Source organism: Corythoichthys intestinalis, chromosome 20 (genome assembly GCF_030265065.1).
Source record: "Corythoichthys intestinalis isolate RoL2023-P3 chromosome 20, ASM3026506v1, whole genome shotgun sequence".
Lineage (NCBI taxonomy): Eukaryota > Metazoa > Chordata > Actinopteri > Syngnathiformes > Syngnathidae > Corythoichthys > Corythoichthys intestinalis.
This window is the reverse complement of record NC_080414.1, coordinates 35,230,534-35,250,803: the sequence shown is the minus strand read 5'-3', so window position 1 is coordinate 35,250,803 and position 20,270 is coordinate 35,230,534. Positions and strand designations below refer to the sequence as shown.

The 20,270-nt window shown below is 38.0% G+C and overlaps 1 protein-coding gene across 1 annotated transcript in view; it reads right to left on the bottom strand.

Annotated features, from left to right (window-relative positions):
* Positions 1-13,892, bottom strand: part of sh3glb1a (SH3-domain GRB2-like endophilin B1a) — a 36,475-nt gene extending 22,583 nt beyond the window's left edge. The window contains exons 1-5 of the mRNA XM_057824819.1: positions 13,677-13,892; positions 13,189-13,330; positions 12,587-12,715; positions 12,293-12,426; positions 681-773 (exon numbers count right to left, since the gene is read on the bottom strand). Of these exons, the coding sequence (XP_057680802.1) occupies positions 681-773; positions 12,293-12,426; positions 12,587-12,715; positions 13,189-13,330; positions 13,677-13,739 (561 nt within the window). The 5' untranslated portion in view covers positions 13,740-13,892. The remainder of the gene's footprint in view (positions 1-680; positions 774-12,292; positions 12,427-12,586; positions 12,716-13,188; positions 13,331-13,676) is intronic.
* Positions 13,893-20,270: the final 6,378 nt, after the last annotated feature.

The following is a 20,270-nucleotide window of genomic DNA, read 5'->3' as shown; positions in this document are numbered from 1 at the left end:
ATTGACAACACTACAAATATGCGCTGCCAGAGAGGTGTGTGGGCTATTGTTGGTAAGGGGCGAGAGAAGCCCACTCATGATCGCTTCTACATTTGCAGTTGTGAATGGAACAGTTCATCACGAACTTGAAGAATTTGATCCTTTAATAATAGAGTGGAAACGTGCTGTGATAGCGCTCCAGGATGATTTGTGACAACCATCAATGAGGACATTTCATCTTCCTTAATTAATGTCTCCATGATACTCTACTACAATATCCTGCAAAGGTGTATTTTCTTCCATCATTCCTCTCTTATTCCCTTTGAAGGGGTACTCTGGTAGGGGGAACCTATATGTAAACAGCTAAGAAAGTTTTGTGGCACCCAAACGCAATGTTTTTTGTTTGTTTGATTTTTAATCATTATCCCTAAATATTTTGAATATTTAAAGCTATCAGGATGAAGACAAACAATAAAAAAGTGGGTATTGTTGGCCAGAAAAGGGATGTCTGAATTTCCCACAATTATTCATTTAAAGTCATGTGATTTCATATGGCACTGCAAGCCCGATTAGCGGTTGCTTTCCTAAAGAGGATATTGGCTCAAATTTTCAAAGAAACATTTTTTACAGGTGATCACTGTTCAAATCCAAAATGCAAAAGAGTTCTGAATTAAAAGTCATGGGGAGGCACAAGTACGTACGGCAGCTCTGGCATCAGCCATGCGGGCCTTCTTCAGTCTTGTTTTGGCTGCATCCAGATCCAACCGCTTGACCTGCAGCAGCTTCCGTTCTTTCTGGATACAAACGATGAACATAACATGCAGTAAATGTTTACATTTCCAGGCACATTTTAAACACTTCTGCTGGTCTGTAATGCTACATTTAGGTTTTCTTTCCCCAGTTACAAATATGGAGGATTCAAGATATTATCTAGCCAATGTCAACATTGTACAAAAGGGTTTATTCAAAAATACAACAAAAACAATACAAGCAGTCCACATTCCAAGTTTTTTTTAAAAGACATAAAAGCTAATCAAGGTCAATTCATTATGATGCCAGTTATCACACAAGATGCCGGTTGGTCTTGTGAGACCTCAGAGAATAACACTTATTGTGGTAATTTTAAAGCTAATTGCATATTTTGTTCTGACATTGGAGTCTTTGGCTGCGTTCAGTCTGCAGGCATAACTGATTCCAATGGGATTCCTGCTCAAATCGGACTTTTAGGGCTTATTGTTCACACTACTTTTAAGCCTCTTTCAGACTTAGAGATATCCCGCTAAATTCCCATGTAAAGTGACACGGGATTTACCAGTGTCTTGGTGTCAAGACATGGGGAGATGTACCGGAAATTACCCGGGTTGGACACTTTCAGACTTGTCCCGTGTTGGCGCACGGCGCTGTCTGTGCGGGGGGGGGCGGGGGATTTATAACCCGGACATGACATCTTTATTGGTCGGCATCGGCAACAAAATAAACCACACATTTCCAAGATGAACGATGGACTGTCTCTTCTTCGACTCTAAAATCCAGTGGCAATTTAATTTCGTTATGTTTCCAGTTTAATTTCGCTATCTTTCCAGTTTGCCATGCTGATAACTGTGATGTTTACCGCTTTTCATTTTACTGCAAGTAAAGAGGAAATAACAATTGGCCTGCCATGATATTTATGTCATCAGCCTTCAAACTGTGACCCGGGAATTAAACGGCTGCTTTCACACATGCCGCTTCCCGAGTAAATCCCAGACATTATACTAGGACACAACCTGGTTAATGTCTGTGTCAGTCGACCCGGGAAATTGCTTTCAAGGCCTTAGCAGTTTCACTTTACGCTTATATAAATTTATTCTATGGTGGATGACTATAAGTTAGTATGTTACTTATAATATTACCAGCAAATCCTATTAGAATTTTTTTATTGGATACGTAAATAGTACTCTCTAGAGGTGGGAGTCTTTGGGCACGATTCGATTATGATTCAGAGGCTCCTATTCGATTATAAATCCATTATTGATGCACCACAACCCCATTACCCCCCCGCTTTTAATTTTTTTGTACACTAGTTCCAAAATTGTTCAAAAATCCTCTCAGGCAAAACAAACTACTATATTAGTATCAAGATAACCGTTAAAAACAGTAAATAAAATACTCAAGTCCCCATTCTGTATCGGCAGCTTTAAACTAAATTCAATTAATTTAATGATGTGAATAGAGCTGGGCGGTAAACCGAAAATTTACTGTCACCGAAATTCTTCACGATCACCGACGTAATTTTGACCATGTCGGTAAATTCGGTAAATTAATAAAACAAGAAAATTCATCCCGCTTTGACTCTGTGTTGTTCGTCTATGTTCATTCCCATTTAAGAAAGCAGACAGTGTGCTTACGTATGGAGTCACGTAGTTATCAGGAAGCCAATCAAACAAAAGCCCGGTAAGCTAACGCTAGCAGCTAAAACTACAAGCAAAACGTGATGGAGTGTGGCTTAAGGGAGGTTCGCCAAACTTTCACCCGACATTTAGTAGACACTTGGTGGCATCCAGACGGGCTTTCACCCGCTGTCCTCCCTTGTTCTCACGATTTCCGGAGATGGTGCTTTCAGTGCTTTCTACTGGTAGCCAGGCCACAGGCTAACGCTAGCGGCTAACGCTACAAATGAACGTGATGGCGTCGGATAGCGGCTCTAACCTTGTCGAAACGGCTGAACTTAATGAGTGGATTGGGCACGGACTGCATCTAGCAATTACTATGTCGCGTTATTTTGTATCTGACTGTGTGTGATTTCTCTGATGGCTTTTGAGATGGTAAAGCATTCAGCATAAAGCACAATCCAACGGTGAAACTTACAATATGACCGAGAAATGGCCCCAGCTATTTTTCTGTATGTGCTTAATTCTGTGTCATTATTGCTATCATAAAATCTTAAGTGTTTCATTTGCAGAAGATCAATATAGCTTTAATGTGTGTCTGTCTGTCTGTCTGTCTGACTGTTTGGGGGTTCATGTATGCGTGCATTTATTAAAAAATGCACTGGGGGGTGGGGGGACCGAAACTATAAAGTAAACACTTGTATTGAATAATTATGTCACAGCAGCCGTTAACAATAAATTGTCTTTTTGAAGTGTACTGTTCAAGCTGCAAGTCATTTATGTTACAATGACATGTTTGCACAGGCATATTGATTTTGACAATGTACATTGTTCAAGCCATACACGCTGTTATAAATGCTCATACTTGAATTCTTATTGTTTACAATACATTTTTATAAACTTAATGTTTAGACTGCATGTACAATTGTTAAATATATCAAATTGAATGCTGGTAACTAAATCAAAACTGTTAATCTGTATTTCATGCATTGATTCAGATTTTCAAATTATATAACGGTCCGCTTGGGCGACTTTATCGTCATTTATCGTTATCGAGGTAAATCTGGTCAATTTATTGTGATACATGTTTAAGGCCATATCGCCCACCCCTAGTTGTGAATCAACCTTTAATGTTGTTACAATTGCTCCCGTTATTCCATAATTTCCCTTCTACTTTCGACGTGAAAGTGTTAAAACAGTTTCATCATTTAAAGATAGATTCTAGTCAAGATTTTGCCGATTTTTTTTTTTTTTTTTTTTAAGATAAAAAAGTAATTAGGTTCGCTACAACAGAGCCTTCTAGAGAAGTCTACTGCTTTAAGATGACGCCTGTTTACTAGCGCGGGAAAGTCTGTCATTTCGCATCTAGTTCTTGGTATATGATCTAACACGGCCGTCGTCTTCTGTCATTTCACATCTAGTTGTAGATATACAGTGGGGAGAACAAGTATTTGATACACTGCCAATGGGAAAATCCATTGACAGTAGGGCTGGGCGATATGGCCTTAAACATGTATCACGATAAATTGAGCAGATTTATCTCGATAACGATAAATGACGATAAATTCGCCCAAGCGGACTGTTATATAATTTGAAAATCTGAATCAATGCATGAAATACAGATTAACTATTTCTTGTTGATTTATTTACCAGCATTCAATTTGATATACTGTATTTAACAATTGTACATGCAGTCTAAACATTAAGTTTATACAAATGTATTGTAAGCAATAAGAATTCAAGTATGAACATTTATAACAGCGTGTATGACTTGAACAATGTACATTGTCAAAATCAGTATGCCTGTGCAAACATGTAATTGTAACACAAATGACTTGCAGCTTGAACAGTACACTTCAAAAAGACAACTTATTGTTAATGGCTGCTGTGACATAATTATTAAAAACAAGTGTTTACTTTATGGTTTAAGGGTTTTTTCCCCCCAGTGCATTTTTTAATAAATGCACGTACAATAAAAATAGCTGGGGCCATTTCTCGGTCATTATAAGTTTCGCCATTGGACTGTGCTTTATGCTGAATGCTTTACCATCACAAAAGCTATCAGAGGAATCACACACAGACAGATACAAAATAACGCCACATAGTAATTGCTAGATGCAGTCCGTGCCCAATCCACTCATTAAGTTCAGCCGTTTCGACAAGGTTAGAGCCGCTATCCGACTCCATAACGTTCATTTGTAGCGTTAGCCGCTAGCTAGCGTTAGCCTGGCTACCAGTAGAAAGCACTGAAAGCACCATCTCCGGAAATCGTGACAACAAAGGAGGACAGCGGGTGAAAGCCCGTCTGGATGCCACCAAGAGTCTACTAAATGTCGGTTGAAAGTTTGGTGAACCCCTCTTAAGCCACACTCCATCACGTTTTGCTTGTAGCGTTAGCTGCTAGCGTTAGCTTACCGGGCTTTTGTTTGATTGGCTTGCTCATGATCACGTGACTCCCTACGTAAGCACATTCACTGCTTTCTTAAAGGGGAATGAACATAGACGAACAACACAGAATCAAAGCGGGATGAAAATACTATATTTTCTTGTTTTATTAATTTACCGAATTTACCGACATGGTCAAAATTACGTCGGTCATCGTTAAGAATTTCGGTGACGGTAAATTTTCGGTTTACCGCCCTGCTCTAATTGACAGTGTATCAAATACTTGTTCTCCCCACTGTATGTGATATCTACCATAGCCGTACGTTGCCGAATGTTTGTAGCAACTAGCAAATGGGCGATGTTTATAGCGGCTGACGGCCGCAGTCAGGTATTATTGGTTTGTTTGTTTTTTTTATCTAGCGGCATGAGTTGAACATGATATTTACTCTTGGTACGTTCCTCTATGCGTTCTGAAGACCGCGCTGACTGTGTTTTATTTCCGCTTTACCTGGTATAATTCAATAATCGGAATTTGGATGTTTGTGAATCGTTCTCGAATCTTCCACGGCCAAATCGCGAATAATCTAAGAATCGGAAATTTCGCATGCCTCTAGTACTCTCTGGAATGTAGTTAGATGACAGTGAAGCAATGCAAATTATGTAATCAATCAGTCCCATGGCATGTTGCTGCCCAAAATAACATCTATGAGTTTCAGAGATATTTTAATTCACACTCTGTAGTACAGTATTCATGTGCTGACGTGTGACTTTCAAGGTGCGCCCAAGTGAGTGACGTGCGGGGGAAGTCAGGAACTCTGATGTCAGGTCCCGTTGGCCATTGAAGATCCCATTAGTTTAATATGACTATTTTCTTTATAGTGCATGTGAGGTTTTTTTTGTATTTGCAGCAACATTTATAAATTGGGGCCCAATAAGTCAAGGTAGCACTGTATGTTTGCAAATTACAATGCAAATCATATGTGAACACTGTGCCACACAAATGTTTTGATGAACCAATAATTTTCCATCGACATTTAAACAGAATACCGAACCATTTTCCACTTAGGTACAATTTAATGACAACCGGAAGTGGGTAGGGTAGCCAAAACCTTTACTCAAGTAGGCATAGCGTTACTTCAAAAGAATATTACTCTTGTAAAAGTAGTCATCCAAAAATGTTTTCCAGTACAAGTAAAAAAAAGTATTTGGTGAAAAGAATACTAAAGTAATGAGTAATTTTGTGAATAATTGATTACAATGTCTTCTTTTTTTAAACAATGCTATTATTTTTTTCTAGCCAGAATGTCATCAATATGAACTGTTACTATTATACTGTACTATAATCTATTACATGACCATATTAGGCCCAAAAAAATACACAAAAACTATTTTCCTGCCATGAAAGTAAAACAATCACAAACCTTTTGTGATGTTTTTTAATCAAAACAACTGGCGCTAAGGCAGAGATCCTCACCTGAATATTGAAAAATATATTTATATACAGTGCCTTGCAAAAGTATTCGGCCCCCTTGAATCTTGCAACCTTTCGCCACATTTCAGGCTTCAAACATAAAGATATGAAATTTAATTTCTTGTCAAGAATCAACAACAAGTGGGACACAATCGTGAAGTGGAAAAACATTTATTGGATAATTTAACTTTTTTAACAAATAAAAAACTGAAAAGTGGGGCGTGCAATATTATTCAGCCCCTTTACTTTCAGTGCAGCAAACTCACTCCAGAAGTTCAGTGAGGATCTCTGAATGATCCAAAGTTGTCCTAAATGACCGATGATGATAAATAGAATCCACCCGTGTGTAATCAAGTCTCCGTATAAATGCACCTGCTCTGTGATAGTCTCAGGGTTGTGTTTAAAGTGCAGAGAGCATTATGAAAATCAAGGAACACACCAGGCAGGTCCGAGATACTGTTGTGGAGAAGTTTAAAGCCGGATTTGGATACAGAAAGATTTCCCAAGCTTTAAACATCTCAAGGAGCACTGTGCAAGCCATCATATTGAAATGGAAGGAGCATCAGACCACTGCAAATCTACCAAGACCCGGCCATCCTTCCAAACTTTCTTCTCAAACAAGGAGAAAACTGATCAGAGATGCAGCCAAGAGGCCCATGATCACTCTGGATGAACTGCAGAGATCTGCAGCTGAGGTGGAAGAGTCTGTCCATAGGACAACAATCAGTCGTACACTGCACAAATCTGGCCTTTATGGAAGAGTGGCAAGAAGAAAGCCATTTCTCAAAGATATCCATAAAAAGTCTCGTTTAAAGTTTGCCACAAGCCACCTGGGAGACACACCAAATATGTGGAAGAAGGTGCTCTGGTCAGATGAAACCAAAATTGAACTTTTTGGCCACAATGCAAAACGATATGTTTGGCGTAAAAGCAACACAGCTCATCACCCTGAACACACCATCCCCACTGTCAAACATGGTGGTGGCAGCATAATGGTTTGGGCCTGCTTTTCTTCAGCAGGGACAGGGAAGATGGTTAAAATTGACGATTTATCTTCCAACAGGACAATGATCCAAAACATAAAGCCAAATCTACAATGGAATGGTTCAAAAATAAACGTATCCAGGTGTTAGAATGGCCAAGTCAAAGTCCAGACCTGAATCCAATCAAGAATCTGTGGAAAGAGCTGAAGACCCAGCTGTAATTGGAGCAAAAGGTGGCACTACAAAGTAAAAACGCAAGGGGGCCGAATAATATTGCACGCCCCACTTTTCAGTTTTTTATTTGTTAAAAAAGTTTAAATTATCCAATAAATTTTGTTCCACTTCACGATTGTGTCCCACTTGTTGTTGATTCTTGACAAAAAATTAAAATTTTATATCTTTATGTTTGAAGCCTGAAATGTGACGAAAGGTTGCAAGGTTCAAGGGGGCCGAATACTTTTGCAAGGCACTGTATATTAGGGGTGTGATGAATCACACAAGTCATGGTACAGTATGTACCTCGGTACGGAGTGACAGTTCGGTGTGGGTTCAGTACAACAGGAAAAACAAAAAGGCAGTTTTTCTCACAGCATTTGAAAGTTAAAGTTTTTATACCGTTACAATATTATACAGTGATCCTCGCTACTTCGCGCTTCAAACTTTGCGCCCTCAGTCCATCGCGGATTTTTTTCCAATAAAAAAAAAAGAAACAAAAAACAGATGAACTGTCCTGAGCCGATCGCGTAGTCTCACTCTCCCTCCCTCCCCCTGCTTTTTCTTTGTCAAGCAGTGCACTGGAGCTGCTTATTAAAGTTAATTGATTGACAGATGTTTGTGTTTGATCTTGCCAGAGACACAAACTTCAAAGCGCCGCATGCATCAATCATCGTTTGGCTTGTTAAACAGTTGCTGTGGCAACTCATTGTGTGTAAGTGAGCAGCTTGAGCGGATTTGAGTGGACTCACTCAACGAAGCATTCAATAAAGCCAAGCACTTTTCTACTACTTGATTCTTGTTTAAAAATTATTCGATGGGTAGGTAACATGTTTAAAACTTAAACTTAAAATATAATTATTATATTTGAAGTGCTTAAAAACATATATATATATATATATATGCAGGGGTGCACATAAGTGGTCCGCATGCGCGCATGCGTACTGGACGTAGACAAACGCGCTGGCCCTCAATGGCTTCCATACGCTTTTGCGTACCGATGGCTGACCACTGTATTTGCGGCGGACACGAGAAAATAACTTCTCAAAATGTCGAAGAGGCAGGCCCCACTGAGTAATTATTTCCGTGTTCCCCCACCTCCGTCAAAAGACAGACAGTCACGACAGAGACGTCACCGGAGCTACCGGAAAAAAAGGACTTTTGCTGAAAAGTGGCTGCAGGAGGTACCATGGCTAGAAGTAAATGATGCTCGCACGGAAATGCGGTACAAAATGTGCCGTGAGAATCCCAATGTCGCTGATAAGAGCAGCGCATTTTATGTAGGGTCAAAGAATTTCAGCCATCCGAACTTTGAAAAGTACGAAAAAAACAGAGCATGTGGAGCAAACTATCGAAAATCGATGTCAGCCCTATGGACAAGTGGCGGAATAAAGGTAATGAAAACCGCCATGCACTGACGAACGTGTTTTTGTTCGCATTTTACAAAGCTTAACATGGACGTTCAATGAGGTCTTATGAGGAGGACATCCCACTTTTACAAAGGCTTGGAGTTAATGGGGGAGCCGCATAATGCCCTTTATTTTGAATTGGTGCTTTTATGTTTATTTCTTTACATTTCACTTTAAAGTAATGGCAATTTCGTTGTGCCAGTTGATGTTAATCAAGCCTTAATAGTTAATGTAATTAATTAAAGTTAATTGGCTCTAAGTAAAGCTTGTCATAATTTTATCGCATCAGGCGGGTCGGCTCTCAAGCTCAATTAGGACCAAGTCACATCTCCAGGTCGTCCTCTGAGAACCTGGGCAAAAAAAATATGTGCACCCCTGTATATATGTATATGTATATGTATATATATATATATATAGATATATGGTATAAGCCGCAGCTGTTCTCACTGTATTATGGGATATTTACACCAAAACATATTAACCGGTAACACTTTATTTGACAGCGGTATCATACGACTGTCATAAGACCAAATGAACTGCCATGAAGCTTTCAACCAATTGGCTGCAAAACTTCATTGCTTCAATAAGCTTCATTTGGCCATCAGAGCTAATTTGGGGGAGACAGTCAACCTCTGCAGCCACCTTCTGTCAACACTGTTGTTGTACAACATGCCTCCCGGCATGCATTGCAGCACGACAGAGGAAAATAACGATCAAAATTCATGCTCTGTGCTAATTATTTATTCAGTTACTGTTTGAGTTGTTTCATTAATTGGTAGTTATGGTATTTGGTAACACTTTATTGGACAGTGGCGCCATAAGACTGTCATTAGACAATCATACTTATGACGTGACACTGTCATGAGCATTAATGAATGCTTTTAACAGATGTCATTTAGTGTTATCCTGCAAATTATCTCTTTTTTGAATGGATGTAAAAGATCCAAGCAGGACAAAAATGAAGTTAGTGCCATAATTTGCCAGATGACACTTAACCCTTTAACACCGAACGTGTCGGCAGCGACGTGTTTACACATATCGTCTTTGAAGCTTCGTCACGCTGTAATTACATCTCCCACGTGCTGCTGGTTGGTCTCGTTTGAAAGTGCGGAAGTTGATGTCCACACCAGTTTTTATTTGAAGTCAATCAGCCAAGAAAAACGGGAGATAATGTCATTTGAGTTTTATAGTTTTATTGCACTTATAAATATGCATTAAAACGCTGCACGGACCATGTATCCATCTCCATATTTCCATCATTTCTTGTCCTTTTTCAAAACTGAAAGCAACACAAGAGACTACTTATCCCAAGTGTCGTTGTGATGTCAGGAAGGACGAACCGAATGTGATCATTTTTAATAAATTTCCGAGCGAGGCGCCAACTATTGAAAGGGAGGCATGCGAAGCAAGCAACGGCCAGTGTTGTGCCGAAAAATGCACAACACCGGTTTGTTTGAGCGAGCGGCTTTGAAACGTGCAGAATGAATCTAAAACTACATTTAGCACAAGCTAATGCATTATTTCATTAACTCAAGGAAGAAGATGAGTCGTATTTGTCGTTGTTTTCCTCTGATGAATTGGCGTCTCGGCGAGTAGAAGTGACAGTAGAACGCAAACGGCGAAGGGGAGCTGTGTGACGCAGCTCCCTCCGTGACCTGTTCAAGAAGCTTTATTGAGTGCGCAAAAAAAAAAAAAAAAAAAAACCTTTATTGGGTCGCATGCCTGAAAAATCTGAATTCAACTACTTGTCAATATTTTTAAAAATACTTTTTTTCAATCTTATATATATCTTTTCTTCAATATAATCTTTTCAATTTTTGTGTAGATGTGCGTTCAAGAAGCTTCATTGCATGTACGTATATACTTTTGATAAGGTGATGGGTACAACACCTAACTTCACAAAGAGATATCTTCCAAACCTTTTTGTGTTAGATGATATATATAATTTTTTTCTCACTATTTTGCACTGTATATAACCTATTTTGACCATAGTATGTGTAAAGGCCAAAAACGCCTATGACCATACCTGCTGTTTGTGTTGAATTGACAAACGTAAAACTATTCAGTCTTATTTTTTTCCATTGAATGTTTATCCTAACAAGTTGAATAAATATTATCAAGCTTCAAAACGGTTGGTCAAGCATGTTTGGTTGTCAATTGGACGTCAACATTACAAATTTTGAAAAAAGATTTTGGGATTTTTTTGTCTTTTTGGGTGAAAAATGTGGATTATAATTGGTCAGTGAAGAAAACAACAGTTTAGACATGAAGTTCAAGGTGTCCTGAAAAAAAGGGACCCAATTTGGCCATTGTAAACAATTTTTTCTTTGAAATATAAAGGCAACATCAAATGCATGCAAATTCGGCCAAAATAGGCTTAGGTGTTAAAGGGTTAATGACATCTTTCAAAAGCATTCAGTAATGCCCATGATAGTGTCATGTCATGTCATATCATATATATATATATATATATATATATATATATATATATATATATATATATATATATATATATATATATATATATATATATATACACACAGGACTGTCTCAGGAAATTAGAATACACAATATTCTAATTTCCTGAGACAGTCAGGAAATTAGAATATTGTGTATTCTAATTTCCTGAGACAGTCCTGTATAAATACACAGGACTGTCTCAAAAAATTAGAATATTGTGTATTCTAATTTCCTGAGACAGTCCAGTATATACATATTTTTTTATTATTATTATTATTTTGGGGAGAAAAAAGTGAAAAAAAAAAGTCATATATATCTCTTTACAATGCTAAATTTGAATAAATACATGAAACACACACACACACACAAAAACTCTAGGCATTGTATAGGTGAAATTTATTTTAAAAAAATGTAAACAGTATGACCTATGTTTTTTTTTTTTAATGAAAAAAATCAGTTAACTGAGTTAATATAAACATCTTTGATATAGAATGTATAATGAAACGCCATTTACTTTGCTGAGTAACTAATTACTCTTACAAAGAGGTAATTACGTTTTGGTAGAAGTAATTTAAACTGTAACTAATCACTTTTTTAAAGTAAGATCAACAACACTGGTTACATCTGTATCATGGTATCATGGAGTCATATTGAGTGATTATAATTGTTATTGCGTGTCTCATTAGTGAAACTGACAAAAATAAAGTCAAATCTAACACATATGTAGAATAAAGAAGAAAAATGTATCATCGACTCTAGTGTAGGGCAAAATTGCAGAGTAAGAGTAGCATTTCTCCACAGATCTACTCAAGCAGCAGCAAGAATTATTGCGTGGTAAAACCATTCTCAGTAGTACATTTTTCTCCAAAATTTACTCAAGTAAATGTAACAGGGTAAATGTAACGTGTTACTACCCACCTCTACTGACAAGAGGCCAAGCTGCTAAACAACCATTAGCATTTTCAATCATTCAGGATTAGATTGAAGCTGAAAAAGCCAAAACAACCAAGTCATATAGCTCACCAGGATTGTTTTGAAGTCCCCCTCCAGAAAGTTCCTAAAAGGGGTCAGGAAATTGATGGCAGAACTTTGAATTAACTCTCGCTCTGCACTGCCAATCTGCTTCTGGGTCTCGCCACATTTTATCAAAGCATTTCCTACAATAGAGAGCAGCACAAACAAAACATCACTCCCATTATTGAACTGGACAGGAGATGGTACAATCTAGAAACGGGCGGTGTAACACAGGCCCCGCCATTCTCGTTGCAGAGTACAGAACATTTACAATAAGTACCTGCATAGAGTACACATACTCACCATAGGCAGTCCCAGGACCGAATTCATTTCCTGAGTCAATCATGGACTGGCCCAACAGTTCAGAGTTGTTCATTCGCGTTGGCGCCTTTTTTTCCAGTTTCTCATACACAAATTCTTCCAGTCGGACATCTGGAATTACAGGGGAAATTCAATTACATAGTCATGAGACAACAGAGAGGCAGCCTTTTACGGACAGAAAAATTCAATACAGTGATCACCAAAAAAGGAAAGCCAGGCAATTTTATACATCTACAGTGTTACAAAACAAAAACACAAACATTTTGGTAAAAATTTCATTTGAACGCTATCACTAGGCAGCCTATATTGTTTCGTACAACAAATCCATCCGACCAACTGTTAACACCAATTGGTCTGTTTATTTTTTAAATCCTCTCATACGGTGTGCTAGAGTGTTTATTGTTTTTTGTTTTTTTTCTCCCCCTGTAAGGAGGACGTATAGCTTAACTTTCAACTTACAGATGTCACAACCATCCTGCAGCTTGCAAGTGTTAGAAAAAACATGCTGTATCAGTCACCAATTCACAAAACACAAACTTTCTACTTTTATTCGCTTTATTTAGGAATAATAAGTAAGAGCTTACTTGGGTTGGGCTGTAATAAGACTTCAGTCTGCTTCATAATCTTTTCTGTCCATTGCTTGGTGGCTTCAGCTCTTACCAAAAGATTCTCCAAATGGGCATCCAACTCAGTTTTTTCCGCCTGACCAAACTTCTCCTCTGTGAACTTATTAAACACACAACAGATAACAAACTATTAAAAACACATTGAGCACACTTTTGGGAATTGAACGTTTAACTGTCATATCATCTGGACAAATTACAACGTCATGTGTCCAGCTAATGATCTTTTAGCGGCCTGTTTTGATGCTTATATTGACCCTAATATTAATTAACGGCAACATAAAACATGAAAGTGCTGCATAATATGGTATAATGTGGTAGTGAGGCACAATATTACTTTTTGAATAACATAGTACACGCCGAGGTTGCGAAATTTTCACGACGTATCAAAGAACGTAAGCTAGCAGCTATATAGCAATAATTCCACCGGCAAAACCTTCCAAACTTACTTGTACAGCACGGCTCAGGAAGGTACCCGCGTCTGCAGCTAGCCGCTTAACATTAAAATCCATGACAATGGGAATAATTGATCTTAATAATACTACGGTATGTTCTTTCAAAACAGCCCAACTTCCATCTCTTTGAAAACGTCACACAGAACCAATTTTTTGGTCGGCAGTTCCACCCAGCTGTTGAATGTAACAAAGATGAAACGACAACAACAAGACAGTTCCCTCTCCAGCTAAAGTAAAAGTTGGGCTGATACTGCGCATGCGGTCTTTAGGCGATTAAGCGATCGGGTTTGTTTTGTTTTGTTTTTCGACTGTTTTCTTGTTTTACACTAATTTCTTGTATACAATGGAGGTAGATTTTTCTCTTTATTATTCACTCAAAAAAAAAACGTTGCTTCAATCCAAAAAAAAAAGTCGCTTCAATCAGAATATATACACTTTCAATAAAAAAGTCACTTTAATCAAAAAAATGTGTTTGAATGCAAAAATAAATTTGAAAATAAAAAAAATGCATTTGAAAACTACTTTTTGTTGATTTTTTTTTTTTTTTGATTGAAACAACTTTTTGGATTGAAAACGCAAGACTACATTAAGTTTTACTTTTGCCCGCATTTTGGCTAGGACATTTGTGTCTTTACTATTCAGTCAAAAAACAATTTGCTTCAAATAAACAAACAAAAGATATTTCCAAAAGAAAAATCACATATAAAATATAATAAATATAAAATCATTATATATATATATATATATATATATATATATAAATATATATATATATATATATATATATATATATATATATATATATATATATATTTTATTTTTTTTTAGGGAAGGGCAATTTTATTTTTGCAAATGTTTTTTTTCTTTGATTGAATATATATATATATATATATATATATATATATATATATATATATATATATATATATATATATATATATATATATATATATATATATATATTTTTTTTTTTTTTTTTTGATTGAAGCAACTTTTTCAGGGATTGAATGATTTACACACAAATGTCCTACCCATAATATGGCCCAAACACAAAAAGGATTGCTTCAATCAAAGAAAACAGTTTGAATGAAAAATTAAGTGTTCAAATGCGAATTTCTGAGTCTCTTTTTTTCGCATTCAAAAACTTCTTTTCTATGATTGAATTTTTATTTTGGATTGAAGTGATTTTTCTTTTGAAAATATTTTTGATTGAATGATAAAGAGACAAATGTCCTAACCAAAATGTGGGCAAATCGCAAAACTACATTACTTCAATCAAAAAAGTTGTTTGAATAATTATTATTATTATTATTTTTTTTTACTTCAATCAAAAAAAAAAAAAAAAAAAAAAAAAAAAAAAAAAAAAAAAAAAGGAAACACCTAACATTTTGGCATCATTATCACTGAGCATATTTTTTTAGAATGGCATTAGAAATATTCTGATGAAGTTGAGCATCTTGTAGGGTCGGCACAATCCCCAGACCCCAACATTATTGAGCATTTATGGTCAGTTTTAGACAAGGGCGTAGGTTTGCATTGGGACGGTAGGGACTTAACACTACCAACTTTTCAGGATGCTCAAATTGTCCCCACCCACTTTTAAGCAACCTTATTTGCATTATACTGTATAATGATTTCGGTTATATAGGCGATTTAGATTTTCTTCCAACATGTTGTAAGGATATAATTATGTTCAGATTTAGATTTACCCCTTTTCACTAACCCTAAACCCTTTTCACATTTTTTTCCTCTCGAACGCACATTTGATTGTCTAATTATTTGACCCCCCCCCTCCACACACACACACACACACACACCCGACAGAAATACGTATAACACCAATTACCAATTACCAACATGCCGCCTCCTAATAGAAGTTTTTTTTTGTCCAGCAGCAGCCACTCTAAGTACTGTAAAAAGACGTCAGTGTTGTGGAGGTGCGGATCACACCGCTAATTTTGCTCCCGAAAGTCCGAACTGCATCAGTGTTAGCATAACCTTAACTTGCACGAATATCTCGAGGAGAAAGCTGCTTTGAGAGAAATATCCTCCTGGATGTTTTCTACTGTTAACGTTAATTAAAACTGTAAGAAATGTAGGTTTACTCCCCTCTCCCCAGTTTTTATTTTATTTATGTGGTCTTAAAGCAGCCCAAAGGAACTTTCATTTTTTGTCAAGCTTGGCTTTGCTTGTGGACAAAAGCAGTAGTGTTTTACCTGAAGGAAGGCTTCATTTGTTTGTCTTTTTGTTATACCCTGACTATGAAGTTTTCTGTTATATTTGTTTTGCTATGTGTAATTCCTATTTGTACCTGCAGTATTTATGAAGGATTTAGCGTAGGTTTTTGGACTGTGGAACGAATACATTGAATTATAATGTATTATTATGGGAAAATCCCACTCGACATATGACCATTTCAACTTACAACCCAGGTCCTGGATGGAATTTAATTCGTATAGAGGTACCACTGTAATTGTGTAAGTAGATGTATCACTGTATAAAATTAAATAAAGCAGTAAATTGATGAGAATATATGAATAAATGAGAATATAGTTTTTCCCTGGAGCCTGTGGTTAAACCATTTTATAGCACCGTATGTTTACATGTTATACTGTGTATATCATTTCATCGTGTTTTATGCTCCTGAATGAAATGGACCGCTTGGATGTGTGCGGAAGCGATCGTTTCAATTTTTGAATCTTGCACCATGAAAATGAGTGACTTCCGGCTCCAGTCTTGAGTTGAGAAAGAGGGCGCCGTGACGTGTACGGTAGAAGGAGTCCTCTTCACTATCCAGCCGTATGAGAAGGAATAAGAATTTAGCTGATTTTGGGGATTAATTCGTTTCTTTTTCGCATCACGCCAGCCAAACGGCAGCAGAAAAATGTTGCTGCACCAGGGAGAGGCGTGTGAGCCTTTTTGGGGTTGCAAAAGGTTCCCATTCACCGGTGGATATTGGCCAAAACAAGCCCTACTACTGTGGGACCATTGGACTTACGAGGAAGTGAGTAAACATTGTGTTTTGTATTATGTCAAATACTGAGATCATTTTAATCTGTAGGTGGCTTGCATTTTGCGGCTGACATGCTCCTTTTCCACTCAGCCGACGACCGGCGGCTTGTCGCACATCCCCCCGCCAGGAGAGTACTATACTCTGCTTGTTGCCCTCTTCAAATGCCCAGTGTTCTGTCAAATTTTCCACCCGATCAGAAATTGCGAGTTTGTGTTACAAATAGCTGCGAATACAGCGATTAGAAAGTAAACACTACAAACCTTTTTTAAATAAAGGCCTACTTACGTTTGATCATGGATGGGCATGTAAAAAGCTCTCATACACATTCTGTCATGTAAGCTGCACAACAACTGCAGCCGCTCTCCTATGACTCTCTCGCTGTTTACGTGTTCGGCGTGTAGTAAAGCATTATTTTGTCATATGCGTGTTGACCATTTGGCAGCTACACGCTCCTCCGACGTCGGACGGTTTGTCCGGCGGTCATTGTTCAGTTGCTTCCCCGCAAAAGAGCCCTCTGCCATCAGCAGGGGAACAACGAGCTCTAGCTTGCTCGCCGCCAGGCGGGTTGCTGATCAGCGAAAACAATTGACAACCCCACCATCGTGTGAAATGATCCGGGCTAGTTATGTGGAATTTTCCGCTTTGAAGACTTTGAAACATCACTCGGTTTGGGTTAGCATGTCGGCTAGCTGTCACGCCTCTTGGTTTGTTTACATTCTCCGAAGCTGGCAGGGAAATGACAAAAGCCCGACTAACTACGGTGGCATAAAATATCGTTCGGGAGGTGCGACAGTAAAGGTGAAGTCGACAGTTTTGATCATTATGGAGTAATTTTGCCATGTCTTACTGAATAAATGCGTTTGTATTATTTAATATTCCATTTAGCAAAAGACTGTTATTTGTCATGACCATACCATTTATATAGCTATTGGGGGAAAATACTTGGATAAAAACAATATCCTGTAAAAATATTGGAGTTGAGAGACTGAAACAATGACATTGTTGACACGGCTTTCTACGTTGCATTTTTCTCGTTCTGAATAATTCCCCCTCAATGGACTGAATAGTAAAACAGATGAGACTATTCTCCTGCTGACATCATCCACCTGTTAGGGACGCTAGAGCCCTCTAATGGTAGGCGTGGCTAACCGGCAGATTAAAAGACAATTTTCTTGTCAACTGCGCTTTGCCAAATTGTTGTATGTTGTCGAATCGTCTCAAAATATGATTCTAATTCACATAATACCATTTAAGACTTCTTTTCTCCTGTCATACGCACTTTAACACTCAAAACAAAATGGAGAAAATTTGACTTGGTTTAAGAAAATAATCTCGTTAGGATTGTTATAAATTTGCAGTGTGTTTTACAAAGCAGATTTCTGTTTTGAAATATAAGTTGGGATAACTCTTTTTTTGGGGGGGGGGAACTAGCAGAGTAATAAACATTAACATATTGGCATGGAAAATGAATGACAGAATAAATTTACTTAACATGCTTGATGTGGGAGAAACAAACCCATGCAGTCACAAGGAGGACAAGCAAACTTCTCACAATTCAAATGCTGAACCACAAAACTGTGAGGAAGGCATACTAACCTGTAGACCGCCGTACTGCCAACACATTAATTACATGGCCATGAATTTTGGCTCGACCATCATTGACTCCCCCCTACAAAATATTGTATACTGAAAACCAACCATAAATATAATTGTATTTTAATAACTGACATTAACTCCAGGTGGTTAAGTCAGTCATGTCAGTTGACGTGGGTGTTTTTTTTGTTGTCAAGGCTCGACTCCAAAATATACATTTGCAACAACATTAAAAAATGGTGCAATAACTAATCCGCCCCCCAAACTCTATTTCAGCATATTGTCGACGACAGATTTCAGTGACAGGATGGAATTGTTAGTGAATTACAAAGAAGTTGACACATGCAGGATACGAGCAATTTCCAATTCATGATTTATTTCTCAACCATCTCTTTATTTCTGAGAAAATCTTTTTTGTGAAAGTGGACTTTGGCAGATTGGGAAAAACAACTCTTCAGGTCTGGATATAATTATGCCAGACATGCACAGCTACCTGCTGTGTGGGAGGAAGTCAGGCACAGGGAGAAATCAAATGACTTCCCTTCTGTTAGTTAACTATGCACGCTTATCCGTGACCTATTTACCCAGCTAAACAATGGTGTGGAAGAGTTTTCATCATCGGGTTCATTCATGTGTTTTCTTGTGTCTTACGCCACGCAGAGGTGGCCATCCTACATCTTTTACTGCGTTGCCATGGCATTTTTATGACATATGACATATTTATATACATGTTAAGTTTAAAGTTCTGACTGTAAAAACCCAGATGGTACAGATGCATGCATACATATGTACATGCATACTTATGTACGTTAATAAGGAGACTGGCTAGGCAACTCCAGGACCTTAAAATGCTTCTTACGAAGCCACTCCTTTGTTGCCCTGGCTGTGTGTTTGGGATCATTGTCATGCTGAAAGACCCAGCCACGTCTCATTTACAATGCCCTTGCAGATGGAAGGAGATTTTCACTCAAAATCTCTCGATACATGGCCCCATTCATTCTTTGCTTTACACAGATCAGTCGTCCTGGTCCCTTTGCAGAAAAATAGCCCCAAAGCATGATGTTTCCACCCCCATGCTTCACAGTGGGTATGGTGTTCTTTGGATGCAGTTCAGTATTCTTTCTCCTCCAAACACGAGAACCTGTGTTTCTACCAAAAAGTTCTATTTTGGTTTCATCTGACCATAAAACCTTCTCCCGGTCTGGATCATCCAAATGATCTCTAGCGAATCGCAGACGGGCCTGGACGTGTACTGGCTTCAGCAGGGGGACACGTCCGGCAGTGCAGGATTTGAGTCCCTGGTGGCGCATTGTGTTACTGATAGTAGACTTTGTTACTGTGGTCCTAGCTCTCTGTAGGTCATTTACTAGGTCCCCCTGTGTGGTTCTGGGATTTTTGCTCACCGTTCTTGTTATCATTTTGATGCCATGGGGTGAGATCTTGCATGGAGCCCCAGATCGAGGGAGATTATCAGTGGTCTTGTATGTCTTCCATTTTCTAGTAATTGCTCCCGCAGTTGATTTCTTTACACCAAGCGTTTTACCTATTGCAGATTCAGTCTTCCCAGCCTGGTGCAGGTCTACAATTTTGTCTCTGGTGTCCTTCGACAGCTCTTTGGTCTTGGCCATAGTGACTGAGGTTGTGGACAGGTGTCTTTTATACCAATAATGACTTAAAACAGGTGCCATTAATACAGGTAACGAGTGGAGCCTCGTTAGACCTCGTTAGAAGAAGTTAGACCTCTTTGACAGCCAGAAATCTTGCTTGTATGTAGGTGACCAAATACTTATTTGCCACTCTAATTTGGAAATAAATTCTTTAAAAATCAAACAATGTGATTTCCTGTTTTTTTTTCTCCACATTCTGTCTCTCATGGTTGAGGTTTACCCATGTTGACAATTACAGGCCTCTCTAATCTTTTCAAGTAGTAGAACTTGCACAATTGGTGGTTGACTAAATAGTTATTTGCCCCACTGTACATA